The 18316-nt window shown below is 38.2% G+C and overlaps 1 protein-coding gene across 1 annotated transcript; it reads right to left on the bottom strand.

The window, feature by feature from the left end:
- Nucleotides 1-1164: 1164 nt before the first annotated feature.
- On the bottom strand, nucleotides 1165-16469 carry pigt (phosphatidylinositol glycan anchor biosynthesis, class T). The gene is made up of 11 exons (XM_061736438.1): nucleotides 16119-16469; nucleotides 10516-10693; nucleotides 9838-9965; nucleotides 6652-6752; nucleotides 6360-6534; nucleotides 6187-6284; nucleotides 5814-5970; nucleotides 5383-5583; nucleotides 3918-4083; nucleotides 3690-3773; nucleotides 1165-3570 (listed from the first exon to the last, which is right to left on the bottom strand). Exons 1-11 carry the CDS (start codon nucleotides 16456-16458, stop codon nucleotides 3321-3323), a joined length of 1878 nt encoding a protein of 625 aa, XP_061592422.1. The 5' UTR covers nucleotides 16459-16469; the 3' UTR covers nucleotides 1165-3320.
- Between the last annotated feature and the right edge of the window lie 1847 nt (nucleotides 16470-18316).

Raw genomic sequence — 18316 nt, 5'->3', positions numbered from 1 at the left:
TTCATTCAATATATTCGGGGGTTCATTCAATATATGTATATAATATATTTTTATTTTTTTTAGATGAGCAAGATTAAAGTAGGCTATATAGTTAGTGAGTAATGCTTTTTATTTTCATCTTGTCTAAAGTTACTGATTGGTCACCTGTTTCCTCACTGGGCGCAAGACTCTGACGGACGGACGGACGTTTCCCAGCTGAAATACACGGACCCTGTTCTCCAGAGAAAGTAGGGAGGGAACCTCTGAGAAAAGTTGAGATTTACTTACCAGGTAAAATAACAAGAAATGTTAAGTTCAAGCATCACAGGGAACAACACAGTATCAGAAATATTAAACCACATACATATTAATTTACCTGATATTGTGTATGTTGTCTGTGAATTGCTGCATGATTTCTTGGACAAAGACTGAGTCGATGGTCGAGTGATCGCGATGTCTGGCTGATCAGGTCTAAGCTGTTTCACGTCCAGCTTCTTTTGACACATCCTCCTCTCAAATGGTTGTTTTATCTTTCTCCAATTTTTCTTCTTCCTCCACTGTCCGTCTCCAACTCAGTGAAACTCAAACTCCCTAAAGATCTTTTCTGACAACAGCGTCTTCCGAAACATGATCGAACAGCAACAATGGCCACGTGGATCATTTTAAAATTGATGATAAACATATTAAAATAATACTTGACTGAATGTGAAAATTAATCAGTGGTATATTATTGCAGGATGATTTAAAAGTCCAAAACAGACAGATAAGAAAACGGAATCAAAACACATTGGTTTCTGATCAGCGTGACCTCTTACTGAACAGATGAGGCTTAACTAACACCCAGGTTCAACAAGCCTGGCTGTTGGCCGATCTGGAGCAGGGTAGCTGCACAGGATATATCGCCATTGTAACTTATGTGCTACTGCTTTTGTGAAACCGTATCCAGGTTTCATTCAGCCAGGATAATCAGAGAATCCTGGTTTAATCCGCTATCCTGGTTTTGTGAAACAGTGATTTAACACCCTGTAATCTATTTACCAGAGATTCACTTCATATCATTTGATCTAATTTCCAAAAAGTAAAAGAATGTAGCATTAGCGCATGTAACCACACCAAAAGCAGAACCACCAAAACCCACGTTGGAGGGACATTAAGGAATCACTGAATACAGACCTAGATTCTTTGTGATTTATTTATTTTTTTTAATAAAAGTTTCTGGAAACAATATTTAACAGTCATGGCTGAAGCTTGATTCTGTTTAACAAAATGTCGTTCTGACAAAGTCACTGTGACTCCCGGTGTTGTTATCTGATCTCTCCTGGCGGGGAGATGGTAAACAGGTCAGAAACAACAGAAAACCAAAAGTAATGATTTTACTAAATAAACCCAGACATCATGGTGTAGTTTAATATCAAATCAATCTCAAAATAACAAATTCATTCTGCCACAGTTACAATATGCTTCAGTGCAACTATGAATAATTATTGATGTAATGAAGTGAATGTGAAAGAAATTAGTGGAGTGAAATAGCCCAAACACGCATATCTTGAAATGAAGCCTCCGATGAAAGTATGCTCCTTTAAAGGGGGAGGGAACCTTTTTGGAAAGACATTCTTATCAATATCAGCAATATCAGTTTTTTTTTTTTTCCAGCTAAACTGCCATTTATTTTATTTCAATGAAAAAAAGAAAAAAACAATGAACTGACAAAATTGACTGATGAAAACTGCCTGTTCCTCTGTTTTTTGGCAGACCTGCAGAGGTGAGACTTTGCTGCCAGGTCAAAGACAGCGATATCTGTGTTTATTGAAACAAACAGACACAGATATAATCCAGTTCTTACAACACAGGTACAACTCAGAATGATGCAATCTCTCTTAGTCTCTTCACTTAGTAGTGAAGAGAAAAGATGCAAGTTAGAAGAGAAAACAACATCAGAGTTCAAACATTCACATGCACACTTTACAGGAAGTGAAAATGAGTGGGGATATGTACATGTAGTAAGGTTGAATATACAAATGGTAGTATTTCTTCGTGCAGGTATGACTGATATTGTAATGGTCAGGATGAATCTGTCATCTCACCTGGTGACAGCTGGGATTCGGACAACCCTGATCACATCTCTCAACAGAATGAATCAGTTATAGGAAATGGGTTTTTATAAACATGTGTAAAGAAAAGAAAAACAAAACAATTATTTTCCATATAAAAATGTGTTCATATCATTTGCATACAATATCTTAAAACAAGACAGAAAACATGCCAGCTAATAAAAAGGGATTCATTAGTAAAGGATTTTCTCTGGACTGTTTGTGAATTTAGAATTGTCCATAAATAAGTTAATATCATTCTGACAAAGTCACCATGACTTCATGTATTTCCCTTGGTAGGAGTCAAATATACAAAACTTTGAATTGTGTAGTTTAAGGTCTAACCAGTACCAGAATGCGATCATTTTCACCGGTTTCCCCACAATAGCAGTATGGTTCAGTGATAGTTAAAGGGGACCTATTATGAAAAACACGTTTTTTCTTGTTTTAACATATATAAAGTGGTCTCCCCTCACCCTGCCAACACAGAGAAGATGGAAAGCAACCGAATTCTGCAGGGTCTGTTCACCCCGCCCGGCTGAATCTTCCAGTGTCATGTGACTTTTACGAGCCGTTCAGAATCTGTGCCTATGGTGACGTCACGATAGGCGCAGAGGTTTGGCCTCCAATGCTGAAACCACGCCCACAACTAACTCTGCCGGCCGGAGCGTCCGCCATTGTTTGGAAGCGGGTTATCGTGTGGCTGTTTGAACAACGAGGGACAGTGAAAATTAGGTTTTGCATCGACATTTACCCTCATAAAACGATCAGTTCCAACAGAACGGACCCGGCAACTGCACACGAGGCAGCGGTAAGTGACGTTATCCTTTTATGTTATTTATATTTGTTTACAAGTATGATCTTTGCATGGGCTAAGTATTTAGCTCCGGAGCACCGGACCGGTGAGTAGCTCCGGAGTGTTTTTCATAATAGGTCCCCTTTATATACATTATGTTGCAGTAAAGTTACCAAACAAAAGTTATCCAAAACACAAAAACAATCCCCACCATCACAAGCCTCAATTAAATGCAACAATCTTATTATCCACAATGAACCGTGTCCATTTTTTTTAAATCCAGCAAGTCATCCTTCATATATTAATGGTGAGCAAAGCTGTCTTTTACCCTTTAAAATGACTATTTTCAAAACATATCAGTGCTTGACCCAGTTTTTCCCTGAACGTTGTCCAGTTTCCAGTGATTTCCCAAAAAGGCAAAGCATCCGCACCAGTGGATGCATTTTTATCCAACCTCAGAGCGGGGGTACACCCCTTAGCTTGCGGATGAAGTTGGCGATCCGCTTGGCCAGTGCTGGGTTGGGCTCTTCAATCTGGAAGCTTCGGGTCAGCAGGTTGTAAAGGGAGCCATAGCCGACGGCCACGACCGTGCACGTCAGGCAGATGACATTATAGGGCATGCTGAAGTCAGGAGTGGGTAGGTTAACTAACAATGGCTCCGTGTAGACTCGCATAAAGTAGCTGGACTCCTCTTTACAGGGAAAACTGGAATAAATGGAAAAGCTCAATGATTATTTGAGTTTAAGCAAAAAATAAGTGTCCTTCCCAATGAGGGACAAAGGACATATTAAAAAAAAAAAAAAGAAAAAAAAAACAAAACTTACAAGCTGCTGAACAGTGGTCGTTCTTGAGTGATGTTCGTATCCATGGCGACAGTGCTTGGTACAAGAGAACTGATAATTGAAGACCTAAGTGTACAAGAAACAGATTTTTAATTATTTGATAGGTGAAGTGTCAGCATCCCTGTATTTCATGGAGGTCCTTGTTTCAAAAACATCTGTTTCTGAATAATACGAGAGAAAATAAGTGTAAAAATAGTCCAACAAGCATACCCAACATAGAAGCCATGGTTGGGATCAGGTGTGTACTCGGTCCACTTAAGCAGAGCCCGCTCAAACTGCACTGTAACCTCAGTAAACGAGTGTGGAGGAAGCTGGATCAACATCTCCAGCAGGTGAGGCCGCACACGGTCCTTAGATGGTTGATAGTGAATGTAACCTGACAAAGGAGAAACCTGAATAATCACTGATGCTATTGTAAAGTCTGGGGGAAAAAAAACAACAACCCAAAACGTACATGGATGCACTAGACTAGTGCGTGTCTTCAAACAAAGCTGTTCAGGAAGCACGGCTCACGGGCTCCCCCTTGTGGTGATCAGAGGTAGGTGCATGCAGTTGAATAAAACTGTCAGAAAAGTGGTCTCATACTTGACAGTTAACGTCACTAAAATATTTATCAGTCTTTCTGAAAGGAAACTTTACAAAACTTACCTTTAGTATTCAATAACAATGAATATGTAAATAAATATGAGCATTTTAAAAAGGTGTGAATTTCAAACTCAAAGCCAATTCTTTGAGTTACCATTTTCTTAAAATAACACAGTTCACATCTTTTTTTTATTAAAAACCTATTCGAATAATTCTGCTCTGCAAAAACAGCAAAGCTGGCGAAATAGTTGAATTGAAATGATACACAGCTTTGTGTTACATCTCAACACCACAGCAGGAGATTATCTGCGTCAGTCCTACTGATTCGTCTTCCTTTTGCAGCAGAAACAGAACGATGCACAGCATAGCAAAAGTTTCAAAATAAATTTAGAAAAAATAAAGAATGTTGCCAGTTTGTAATATGGTCAGAATAGCCCGTTGAATATTATTGCTGCCATATAGCTGGTAAAAATACAGAAATGGACGAAAGCAGAGGTTTTAGCTTCCAGGTTTTTTCTTTTTGAAACTAGCTGCTCAACTGCAGAGGAGATGCTGACAAACACTGCTATTAAGGCCAAGCTTAAGATTATACTTGTTGAAAGAGATCATAATTAATTTAATGAGTTAAATTGATATTATTCTAATATCCTTTTATCTTTTCACAGATTTTTGTAGAGATGCCCAAGTTGTTGAAGATTTCCTTTTACTTCAAAGCTCTCCTTTTTTGCTGTCACGGTACGTCTTTAAAACTTGTACAGTACATCAAAGCAGGACTTCGGCAAAATCTTTCATTTTCTCTGTGGTCTGCCAGGGTTCTTTGCTACGGGATGCTTTGAGGTGTCAAAGAGCACTGCGCTTAAGTTGAACTTTTCTTTTTTACATCATTGCACAAGGACGGCTGATGTGTTCTTGCACTGCACTCAGCCTGCAGCTGCTTAGAAATCAGAGGAGAGCTTCTATCTGAAAACCCCTGTTTGACTCATGATTTCACTAAACTTTGTTCTAAGGTTTGCAACCTGATTTCAAGTTTTCCTGTTCCCATACATCCCAGCTTGGTAAAAAAAAAAAAAAAAAAAAAGTATGGACTCACTTGGCTTGTTGTCCTTGCCTTTGCTGGTGACAGTGAGCGTGTGGATGTAGAGACGCAGGTACCAGGGCACCGACTCCATCAGGAGCACCGGGAAGGACCTGAACGGGTGGTTGTTGTACATCAAAGTATGAATCTCTCCGGTCTGAAGTCCGTATCCAGCCACGTAACGCTCGGCATGGAGCAAGGGCCGGAGCATGTCTCCTGCAAGAAGAGTTTAGAGACACGTCTCAGCGGGGTGCAGGGAAACAATAAAGATGAGAAAACAAAACAGGATTGATCTCACTCCATCTCTCTCAGAAAGACAAAAACAATATGTTTCAATTGAAATCACTAAAGGGGAATACAACAAACATGTTTATTTTCTTGTTGAAGCACAGACACTGTGAATAACAGTGTTCAGCATATAAGACATTGCTGCTTTTGTCGCTCACCTTCATTAGATTTCCAGCGGATCAGCACGTTGAGCGAGCGCACGGTGCCAAAGGTGATTTGTTGGGTCAGATCGTAGACAGAGAAGGTCCGTCTGTCCCCCAGGACCACGGCCTGACTCAGCAGGGGAGTCGCTGGGACCAGCTCAAACTGCTCCTCCTGCAAAATAAAAACATCCAAATCCAATATATTGCAGCTATTACCTTTATATTCATGTTTCATAACTCTGAGAAGATCTTCTGTTACATCATGTAAACAGATGTTCACTACCATACGTCCTTCTTACTTATTATCTTGTTAAATTATTGTTTAGCAGTCTTTTATATGATGTTATGGGAAAAGGGTTAATGATTTAGAGTGGATAAGAAATCCCACCTGAGGGTTGTCTGTGACGTCGATGTATATTTTACTGGAGGACGCTAGCGGACATGCTTCCGTCAGGGTCCGAGAGAACATCTTGAAGAAAGACCACTCTGAAGGGAGAAGAAACCTGAATTAGCAAAGGCCAAGGAGATGTCTGAGTGCAGGAAGTATGTGCTTGCACTCACCTCTCTTGCTCTGTCCAGAGGTGTACAGATCAAAGACTACGTTCAGCGTCTGTCTCAGCTCCCAGGATGTGGTTTTGCACTGCCAGTCCTGACACACGGGTCGTATGTGTACCGCCTGGGAATGAAAACTGCTGTGGAAGAGTTTTTCTGACTTCAACAGCACAGCAAGACCAGCCTGTAAAGATACATAACCATTTAATTCATAAAAGAAAGGAGAGAGAGACATCAAATATCAGCGGGTTTGCCACAAAAATACAACACAAACGGCAAACACACAGCTGAAGGAGCTCACCTTGGATCCACATGGCAAGAGTTTCTTCCAGGGTGTCAAATTCTCAGTGCAGACAATTTCTCTTGGAAGGGTCGCATAGCGAAGGAAGCGGTGGTCAGTTTCTTTAAATTAAAAAGAGAAGAAAACGGAACCAATGTACAAATTAAAATTAAACAGATCCTGGAGCAAGAACTTGGCAAAAATGTACAATGATGCAAAATGATTCATCCTTAAGTGCATATTTTATTTCTAATAAACAGACAACATATCAGTTGTTGAAGGAAAGACATTTTGACTTTTCATGATAATATATGGAGCAAGGTTTCGATGTGATGGCAGCAACACGTCTCAAAAAAGTTGCAACATGTAACTGGCACAAATAAAACCAACCGGTCTGACAACAGGTCAGTAACACGACTGGGCACAAAGTACATGGAAGAGGCGGAGCTGGGCAGGTGTTAACCAATCTATGACAAACTGCCTCAAAAATTGTGGAACAATTTCAGTAAAAAATAAATAAAATAAAAAGTTTCCCAACATAAAATTGTAAATACTTTGAAGACCGCACCATCTGCAGTGTCAAAAGATTCAGATATCAGGAGGAATCTCTGTATGTTGGGGACAATGCATGATCCTCTCCTGGAAATCAGTGCATGGACTTCCAGAGATCACGTCTCTGAATACAGGTCCCTGTGAAATGCACGAATGCAGCTGACAGCTTTATCATGCAAAGAAGAAGCTTAATGTGGCGATCCAGAAACCCTGGCGTCGGATGTGGGTCAAAGCACATTTCGAATAGTCTGAGGTAAAATGCAAAACTGTTTTATGATCAGATGAATCAAAATGTCTAAATCTTTTTGGAAACCATGGACGCCGTGTCCTGCCGACTTTAGAAGAGAGGGAACATTCAGCTTGTTATCAGCGCCTGCATCTCTGATGGTTTGGGGTTACATACATAGTGCATATGGTGTGGACAGCTTACACATCTGGAAAGGCAACTGCAATGCTAAAAAGTACATAAAGGTTTTAGAGCAACACGGCTCTCATTCAGAGATCTCTTTTGGGGAAAACCTTTCATATATCAGCAAGACAATGCTAAACCACATACTGCATCCATCACTACAGGACAGCGTTACAGAAGAAGAGTCCAGGTGCTGAACTGGTCTGCCTGCAGTCCAGACCTTTAACCAACAGAGAACATTTGGCGCATTGTGAGACGGAATATCTGGCAACGAAGGTCAAGGACTGCCGAGCAACTACGATCCTGCATCACACAAGAACGGGACAACATTCCTCTCCTACAACTCCAGCAACTGGTCCCCTCACTTCCCAGCCGTTCACAGACGGATGTTTAAAGAGGAGCGGATGCCACACACTGGTGAACACCACCCAATCTCTTGGAGATGTGTCACTGCCATAAAATTCAAAATAAGTTAATATTTTCCACGAAATGGCAAAATGCCTGAGTTTTAACATCTGATGTTCTGATCTGATATTGTTTACGTTCTATTGGGAATAAAATACAGGTTTATGAGATTTGAAAATCGTTGCGTTTATCCACATTTTATAGGAGCAGCCTAACTTTTTTTGGTACTATGTGTTGAAAGACAAATGTTACCCGATAAAAACTATGCCTGAATAAAAATAATATTTGCTAATTTGGTGATGAATATATATATATATATAAAAAAAACAAACATCTTAATTGTATCCATACCTGGTTGCAGCTGGACTAGAACCCACACCTGCTTCATACAGTACTTGTCAAATACTGCTAAAATGTATCAGGACAGCTCTCTTACTTATTTGGTTGTTGACAAACTTAAGTTTTTTCTTTAATTTCAGAATGCCCACAGAAAATGAAATATGGTTTATACACACACACATTTTTTTTAACTATGCTTTAATGAGAAAACAAACTAGTGTCAGATTTAACTATAAAAGGGTGATTACTCTAATTAAAGGCTTAAATGTTAAGTCCAATTACAGAATCCTTAAGCAGTATTAACCATGGATAATTTGGGTATTACTCTGGAGAAGTTGGAAGAGGAGGCAGAGGACACAAATCAATGGATGGATGGATGGATGGATGGATGGATGGATGGATGGATGGATGGATGGATGGATGGATGGATGGATGGATGGATGGATGGATGGATGGATGGATGGATGGATGGATGGATGGATGGATGGATGGATACTTTCTTGGTGGTTATATTGAATCAAAATGCAGAGCAGCAGAGTACCCTATAATTCAATACAATTTAAAGTCCAGGACAGTCATCGATCATTCTGCCACAATCAAAAGAAAAACAGACACAACTCTTGTCCTCTGGCTTTAAGAGCAGAAGAAGCAGACTGAACACTACCGAAAAGTATTTAGTGACGTCTTTTTGTGTGCTTGTTAATTTACTTTTACCCAGAAAGTCTATTGAGATTGAGAGGACTCAAACCGTGTCAAGCGCTCGAAGCATTAACTGCAGTAACCAGTCAGGTCCATAGATGGCGACAGCAGCGCTTCTAACAAACTGCTGCTAAACAGAGAGGAGAGGAACAACTAAAGCAGCAGTTACTGCTAATAACTAAAGGAGTAAATGATTTTGATGGTTTTCTGCCTTGGTGTGCTACTGGTCAGCCTGGAAATGAGTCCAGTGCAGTAAGTCAACATATCTACGCATGCTAGTTACAAGTCTGTAAACAGCACAGTTGATTGAGTAGTAGCAGTCTCAGTTATTGTTGCCGTCTTATTTATTGTAGGTTCTACCAACTGTACAATACTCTTAATTTTCACAATGTCATAAAACAAGCTATCTCAGTCGGGCGATCACATTCACATTCACAATAATGATGTTCAGTCGGTCTGATGTGACAAAAGCTGAACTTTTTAGAAGATGGGGGTCTCATTACATCTGACAAAGTCCATTAATTAAAAGAATAAAGGACAACATTTATGGTCAAGAACTGAGGTTGCTGTGTATTGTTGTGGGGGATGTTTTACCATATCAAAATGACAGAAACATGAGTTTCTGACACAGCCCAATCCCAGTTTCTCGTGTTTTCACAGCTTGCCACTCATTATTGTAATGTAACCGTATCTGAAGCAACTGAACATCACAAAGGTTCATTGCAGACTAAAACTGTCTCATTTATTCTTTTTTAGACGCGACGGCCGAGCATCATGAGCACAGTGAAGAGGCCTTACTGTACCGTTGCTTATTCCCAGGGGCTTGAAGGAGGCGCTGGGCTGAACAGTGTTGGTGGAGTCAATGAAGTTCAGCGAAGCGCAGAAGATCCCTGACAAAACGTTGGTCAGCTCCTTCCAGGTTGCGTCCACACTAAATGTTGTAGAGAAACAGCAGGGAAATGTTTGAATGGTCATCAATCAGAATAGGAAGTAGCATAAATCTTATACAAATTTTGAAAATTCATATAAAATGTAGTGGACATTCGAAGTGGATCAAAAACACACCTGCCAGACTTTTTTGAACACCTATTCTTGTATGAGAACAAATTAGATTCAATGTTTTAATCCACTTTAAATGTTGACTACTGTATACATGGTTCTAAAAGTCTAATTTTAAATGTATTTTTCCATTAAAAAAAAAAAAAAAAACACTTATCCCAGTGAAAATAATGACCATGAAACTCAAACTGACCTTGTATCTCAACTCTTTCCTCATTTAATAATTATTATGGTTGTAAATTAAAAACAGTATTCTGTCCATTTGGGATAAGCTGAGATCCGTCAATGTCATAAACCTTTTTATATCTCAGTCGTCCTCTAATGAAGAGTGTTTGTAAACCCAGACATGTCTGACCAAAAGGTCATGGGAAAAACCTTCTTTTGTGATCAACTTTGTTTTGCATCTCTGAAGCTGCACTCACTCTGTCACAGAGTTCTGGAACCAAACCCAGAGCTCGGCTCCCGGAGGCGAAGGCATAAACGGCTGCCCCCACTGCATGGTCCTCCAGTAGCCTTGTGTAAAGGAAATGTGCAGCTCTTGCACTGAGAACTTGGAGAGGACCTGACCCAGAGACTTAGGGAACAGCCTGTAATGGGACACTGAAAAATATAAACACAAATACAGGATTATCAAGACATGCACAAATTGTTGCATATGATTTAATAACAGAAAACCCTAATACTGTTGGGATTTATAGGGTTCTTATCATGACCATTAAATGTTGTTTCAGTTTAGCAGTACCAGCCTGACATGAGAAGAACATTTTATATCAAAATTTAGACCTCATTATTTTAATATTTCCCTTTGATGGGACATAAGCCAATCACTTGTAAACCTACACCATTAATACAAAATACTTAACGCTGGCACACTGGTAGATTACCATTTTAAGATTTTTCTGTTCATAATTATAAAACTCTCACTGTAAAATTAATCATCAATTTGAAGCAAATTATGAAACTGAAATTTATATTCAGTGCATTTATTGCAAAGAAAACACAATAAATGTTAAAAATAACTTTACACATGCACTTAACAGCCAAGCACTTTCTGCTGGAGATGCACTTTCACAGGTGGATATGAAGCCGAAGGAATGTGGGAGCGCATGTGTCTAGAGAGCACAGGAGGCATGATGCAAAAATAACTTCTTATATCTTATTTATTTAACCTTTTATTCAACTACGGGAGTAAACTGAGAACCACATTAACATTTGCAATAGAGACCTGGCCAAAAGGCACCAGAGAGCTGTGGAAATTGTTGTTTTTGGTCTCCAGTAGGTTCCAGTGATTGGTTTTGTCTTGATATGAATACCACAAGCATTGGAATTTTTCCACAGTGGCAGAGAGCTTTTAAGGTTGTGCCAGGGAAAATAAAATAAAGAATAAGATGTATGATGCCCGAGTATATTGCAGCAGATGAATCAAATTGTTGGATTTAACACACTCAGATCCAAGAGCTCCTTTAAAATAGCTGCTTAAGCTTTATATTTGTCAGCCTGTAGCTGGAAACTGAAAAGGAAAGGCATCTGAGGAGACAGACTTTATTGCCAATTACTGACAGTGCTTTACACTTTAGCAATATTTTTGATATATGATGATGGTTAGTGTGTGCAAAGTTGGATAGTGTGTGCACTGCTAGTGTCTCGCTACAGACTTTAAAGGTTTCCCCGTCATCACAGAGGCAGTATCTTTAAGGAGTAAAGATGGTTCACCCTTCTGAAAGGCTGTGTGTGCCAGTGATTATTTCATATTTAAGATTAATATGCCTGAGAGAAAAAAAAAAGTTATTTAATTAAAAGTTTCTGGGAATCCAGCACAATCGTCATGTGACCCACTGGTTTCTGAGAGCAATTGCAATGCCCGTTTTTCTTCATACAGGGTGCAGCCATGTGGCTTGATAAACTGATGAGAACAGGCCATTTGTATGTCAATTAAAGTTAGCTTTACTTCACTTGAACCCCGAAATATCTACAGCTTTTGTTAAGACTTTTACAGCGGAATAACGTTTATCCTTTGTTTCAATGGTGAAATCCAAAATGTACTGTTGCGTTTAGGCAACGGTGGGTTATACAAATGGATGGTTGCTCGGTTAAACGTGGTAGAATGATAATTGAGGAAAGGATAAATGATTTATTTAAGCTCTCCTGGCATGGTTCCAAAAAAAACCCTCCTCAGAGTTGTCATGGGTGTGTAGTCGAACGATTGAGAGCAAAAATGTTTATTTCTACTGAAAAGTTGGAGGTTTAACATTCGAATCAATGGAGACTGAGTCGCTTTTGCAGCCAGCCTCTAGTGGTCAGTCAAGGAACTGCAACCAATCTTAGTTCCACATGAGCCTCAACCAAGAAGTTAGATGGTTGGCGCTTGTCCACAACATATAAGCCAATAACCAATATTTTACTGTTACTGTTATCATTGCATACTCAGGCATCACTGCTTACGCCAATTAAAAGGCTTTTGGCATGACTTTACCTACTTCCACAGTGAATGGAGAAGAGAACTTTCATGACTCCAGAAAAACATGTATTGTATAAAACAACTTTAACTTCTGATATTTAACATCAAACCTGCATGCACCTACATAATCAAATTTGAAAATCAAAAATACTTCAACCTCAAAAGTGCTGCCCTGACAACGTAAAATAACAAAAACCTGTTCACTCTTCTTCTCACACATTATTAAAGTTGTCACAGTACTCAGTTATTTTGCTAACACCTTCAGTCAACCCTGGCCAGTCAAATTCATTTACTTTGCAACAAATATCCTCTCCAGCTCTCGTGAAATAAGTGTCCTTATATTCACAGCCAAGGGCTCGGGGTAGGCTTTAAGCCATAGTGTCCATGAGCCACTAGTCAAAACTACTAAGGGGACGCAGGATTGAAAATAACACCTTGAATCAAAAGTTTTTGCTGCAGTCAGTTATTCACAGGTGTTCCTGGTCCACTGAATGTCACTGATGTTTTTGTTTGATACTAATCTGGTTGTGGCCATGTGTCAACAATCTCTCTGGGCTGAAGTCAACCAGGGAGTGACAAAAATTGCAGTTGATTGACTGACCACTACAGGATGGATCCAAAGCAAGTCGGTGTCCAACGACTTTAATTTTTTCTACCACGTCAACAGAGGTGTCAAGTAAAGAGGTACAAATACTTCGTTACCTTACTTAAGTAGAAATTTTGGTTATCTATACTTCACTGGAGTAATTATTTTTCAGACGACTTTTTACTTTTACTCCTTACATTTTCACACAATTATCTGTACTTTTTACTCCTTACATTTTAAAAAACAGCCTCGTTACTCTATTTCATTTCGGCCTTTAAAAAAAACTATACAGTTAAATTGCTCCATCCAGATAGAGTGAATTTGGTTGTGGTTGTTTCAGATGTTCTTGTCCAGTTTTGTTCTTACATCCGTCGCCCTAAGATTCCTGCAACTAAACTTGGATGTACATTCCAATAAAGGTTAGGATAAATGATAACATGCCTCTGAAGTTTGACTTTTTGCACCATTACAATACTTATAGGCAACTAATCATCATATCTTCTGCTCTCTGAAACACAATAGTACACATATATGGTTCTTTAGTATATTTGCATTATACTAAGAAAGATGCATTCATTTTCAATTGCTTTTGTCCTCAATGGCTTTCCCCCCCCCCCTTACATTACTTTTATACTTTAAGTATTTTTGAAACCAGTACTTTTATACTTTTACTTGAGTAAAAAACTTGAGTTGATACTTCAACAGGAGTATTTTTAAACTCTAGTATCTATACTTCTACCTGAGTAATGAATGTGAATACTTTTGACACCTCTGCACGTCAAGTACATTTTTATAAAGCAATAAAATGTATCAATCATATGGGACGTGGACTTTTCATTGGCATTTAACTAGCCCAGGTGTAACCCTGGTCCTAGAGAGCTGCAGTCTTGGATGTTTTAGATATGTATCTGCTTCATCACACCCTGATACAAAGGACTGTGTCATTAACATAATTGTGCACACCTGGGTGAGAAGCTGAAGATGACCGTTAATTAGAATCAGGTGTGTTGATGCAGGGAAACATCAAAAACCTGCAGGACGGTGGCTCTCTAGGACCAGGGTTGCCTACCCTTGAACTAACAATTATCACGTCCTCATGCTACAAAGCTCAGCAAAGCAGTTGGGAGCTCGAATTAACCCAGCGCCGGCTAAGCCTTGTGGTCATTACTGATTTCGCCAACAAAACGACATATGAAATCAGATAGTTCACTGAAACCTATGGGTGATGTCATGGTTAGTGTTTGTCCAGTAATTTTAGTCTATTGTTATTGCTCTGCCTACATTACATGCTTCTTTTTTCTTATTATATATCTATCCAGTGGCATTGGGAGGCATGCTTCTTTCAGTGTCTGTTGGTACCACCAAGTCAAAGAGGAATCTGATTAACTTTTAAAAAGGAAGAGGAACATAAGTATGATGTCTGGCCCGGCTACTTTCAATCTGAACAATGCATTAAAAAGGGAAAACAATTGAGTTTAACAGGTCAGGCCTTGACACTGAAAAGACAGAGTCACTTACTATGGAAACTATGGAAACATTTGTTCCAATCTCATCAAAACTGAGATGACTTTATCATCTTGTGTTTGATTTGGGATTTAATCCTTGTAATAACTCTTACGTGCCTTATTTGCAGTATGTTTAATTTAATTAATTGATACATATTTTTAGGGAAAACATATGAAAATGTATGAGTTAGCAGCAACTCTTATACAGTCATCCAAAACCATCAGTCAGTCATTCAGAATCCAAATCAAACATTACATTCAAAAGAACAATTAAAGCCAGTATGTTATGGAAATATAATGAAATATAATGTAATATGTTGGTTATGTTTGATTGACATAACCATTGTCATGAAAGGTATGAACATTGTTTGTTGTTGTTGAGTGATATTAACTGAGTTGTGACTTGGGAACTAAGAAGTCTGTGTTGGCCAGCGGCTATTTTATTTTTATTTTTTTGTTTACTTTGTTGTTTTTTAATTTACGTTCTTTGTGAATTGATTTCTTGGGAAAAAGGGGGCAGATTAAATAAGATTATTTTCCTTTCTGCTCCCTTTCATTCACAATTTAGGAACGTTTGTGTTTATATTGGATTGTTTGTGGTTTTATTTAATCAATGAATGAAATAAAGAATAAATAAATAAATAAATAAGTCATGCTGTGGTGATACGTGCAGCATCTTGTTTAAATAATAAGACTTGCTTGGATCAAGCTGTTGTCTGGCAGCGTTTTCTTCATCTTAGTTTAGTTTATTGAATTGCACAGTTTTAAAAATATACAGGAAATATCAAATATAAATACTATAGGTGCAGGAAGAGGGAAAAAACCCAATGGGCTTATTTGAAGCCTCCACTGAAGATATTAAAATGTAATGTGTTATAAAGAACACAATTTTTAACATACAAAAACAAAAAGTATAACTACACAAAAGTGATGGCAAACTAATAATGCGATATATAAATAATAAAGAATAAAGACAAAAAATAAGTATGTGTGAGTGTGCATGGGATATTATAACTTATATTACTCCTGAGCAAATAAGACGGTACATTTCACTATGAGTGAAACACACAAAAAAAAGAACATGGATATATGTACAACATTACATTGGGGAAAAAAAAATATTTTTAGTTTTTTGTTTACTTTGTTGTTGTTTTTTAATTTACGTTCTTTGTGAATTGATTTCTTGGGAAAAAGGGGCAGATTAAATAAGATTCTTCTTCTTTCTGCTCCCTTTCATTCACAATTTAGGAACGTTTGTGTTTATATTGGATTGTTTGTGGTTTTATTTTATCAATGAATGAAATAAAGAATAAATAAATAAGTCATGCTGTGGTGATACGTGCAGCATCTTGTTTAAATAATAAGTCTTGCTTGGATCAAGCTGTTGTCTTGTAGATTTTCTGTACAGAGGCACAAACCTGTACGATAGATAAATAACTTATCAGCGTGTTAAGTGGCTGCTAAAAGTGAGCTCACCTTTGTTTCCTCCCATGAAATCTGTTTCCCACACGGTGCGGAACTGGAAGCTGGCATAAATATCTCCAGAGTGAAGCGGCCTGATCACCAGCTCCTCCTGAAAGTCGTCTTCAGGTTGTGTTTTGGTGTGGGAGTCATGGGAGGCTGTTGAAGGGGCTGCAGCATCGCCTGGAACTCCGGCTGCTTCTCCCACCGCAGGCTGCTCGGCCGTCTGCGGATTATGGACCCCGCCGGCTTGGTGGTCGTCATTTAAAGACGTTTCTTTACTCCCTGCAACGAGAAACGTTGACAAACTAAGAAGAAGCAGCCAGACGGAGTGACTACACCTGTGAACTGCCATCTTTCCTCCTGCTTCAGTCGTGTTTTACTTCCGCGTTGTTGCGTCATAGGTAGAGGCAGCCAATGAGCTGCTTGCATTTGGAGTGCCACATTTCTAACGTGAAATTTCTGTTTTCAGGAAAAAATATTTTGATTTTCAGAGGAGCTGGAAATGTGGACATTTTTAAACGTAGACTAAAAACTCCTCTCTTTGGTCTGGCTTTTATGTAGCATCAAATTTTATAGTTTTATTCTGTTTAACATTTTTTAAAGGTATTTGTTGTATTTATTTATCTATTTCTTGTAATGTTTTTATTATTATATTTTATTGTTGTGGACGGATTATTTTTTAGCCTTAATCCTTGAACTTTTATCATTTTTTCATTTTAATTAACTATATTGTATGTCAGTTTTTATTTTTTTGGTCTCCCAGTTTTTATTTTTTGTTTATTACGCTTATTTTTCAGTCAGAGACAGGGGTACAAAATGTCAAAGCACTTTGTATTTCATGTACCTGGATGAAAGGTGCTTTATAAATAAAATTTGATTGATTGATTGATTGATTGATTGATTGATTGATTGATTGATTGATTGATTGATTGATTGATTGATTGATTGATTGATTGATTGATTGATTGATTGATTGATTGATGTGCTATTAGAGAGTGCTAATGTGATTGAAGCTATTTCTCAGTTTTAAAAGATTCAATATTAAACGTGGTTTCAAATATGTAAAGGTTTGATAGAAATAATATTTCATCATGGAATATTTATATTGAGCTTCTGAGTTGGCATTCATACAGTTCACATTATTATTATTATTATTATTATTAGGGCCCGAGCACTAACAGTGCGAAGGCCCTATTGTATCTGTAGGAATTTTTATTGATTTTTTTCTCATTTTTATTTTTCCGACCAAATGAGGGCCTTTTTGCCCCCCTAAATGTGCCCCGAAAAGTCACCAAATTTTGCACGCAAACCAGGCCTGACGAAAAATGTGATATCTAATGGTTTGCATTAATGGGCGTGGCCTAATGGCTCCACAGCGCCCCCTAGAATACTTTGTGCCTCAAGCCCCACAATACGGTTTGACGTACTGTACATGCACGAAAATCGGTACACACTTGTATCATATCGCAACTTAAAGAAAAGTCTGTTGGCACCATGGTTTAAACCGAACAGGAAGTCGGCCATTTTGAATTAATCGTGTAATTTTGGCGCAATTTATGCCACTTCTTCGGCTACTTCTTCGCCCAAACCGTAACGTGCACCTGGGTGTGTTATACATCAAAATGTGCGTCTCGATCCTGCAACGATGCGCATTACTTTTCTCAGTCAAAAGCGTTACCATGGCGACGATAGACGCCAAAAAGCGCGCCCCACCCTTCATCTGGTTGGTCCATATTTGATAGTTCCTATTTTCTGCCATAACTTTTGAATCGTTTGACATAAAGACTCGTGGGGGGTGTCATCGGATTCGGTTTTGAATCCTTGAACATAATTGGTGCAAATTAGCCCCGCCCCTTCTTCTGATTGGTCGATATGTGATAGTTCCTATTTTCTGCCATAACTTTTGAATGGTTTGACATCATCATCATTATTATTATTATTATTATTATTATTATTATTATTATTATTATTATTATTATTATTATTATTATTATTATTATTATTATTATTATTATTATTATTATTATTATTATCCATCCATCCATCAATCAATCTTCCATACCCGTTTTATCCTTTGCAGGGTCACAGGGGTCTGCTGGAGCCTATACCAGTTCCTTTTAAGCGAGAGGCAGGGGAACATATTATTATTATTATTATTATTATTATTATTATTATTATTATTATTATTATTATTATTATTATTATTATTA

The sequence above is a fragment of the Cololabis saira genome, chromosome 12 (genome assembly GCF_033807715.1).
Source record: "Cololabis saira isolate AMF1-May2022 chromosome 12, fColSai1.1, whole genome shotgun sequence".
NCBI lineage: Eukaryota > Metazoa > Chordata > Actinopteri > Beloniformes > Belonidae > Cololabis > Cololabis saira.
This window is presented reverse-complemented; position numbering and strand designations above follow the sequence as displayed.

What these genes read in the sequence shown, in the direction of transcription:
- pigt (XM_061736438.1), bottom strand. Translation starts at nt 16,458, where the DNA reads ATGGCAGTTCACAGGTGTAGTCACTCCGTCTGGCTGCTTCTTCTTAGT. An exon ending in CCGCTGGAAATCTAATGAAG is followed by an intron (nt 5,584 to 5,813) that starts GTGAGCGACAAA and finishes CTCTTCTTGCAG; the next exon opens with GAGACATGCTCCGGCCCTTG. An exon ending in AGGCAAGGACAACAAGCCAA is followed by an intron (nt 4,084 to 5,382) that starts GTGAGTCCATAC and finishes CTCCTTTGTCAG; the next exon opens with GTTACATTCACTATCAACCA.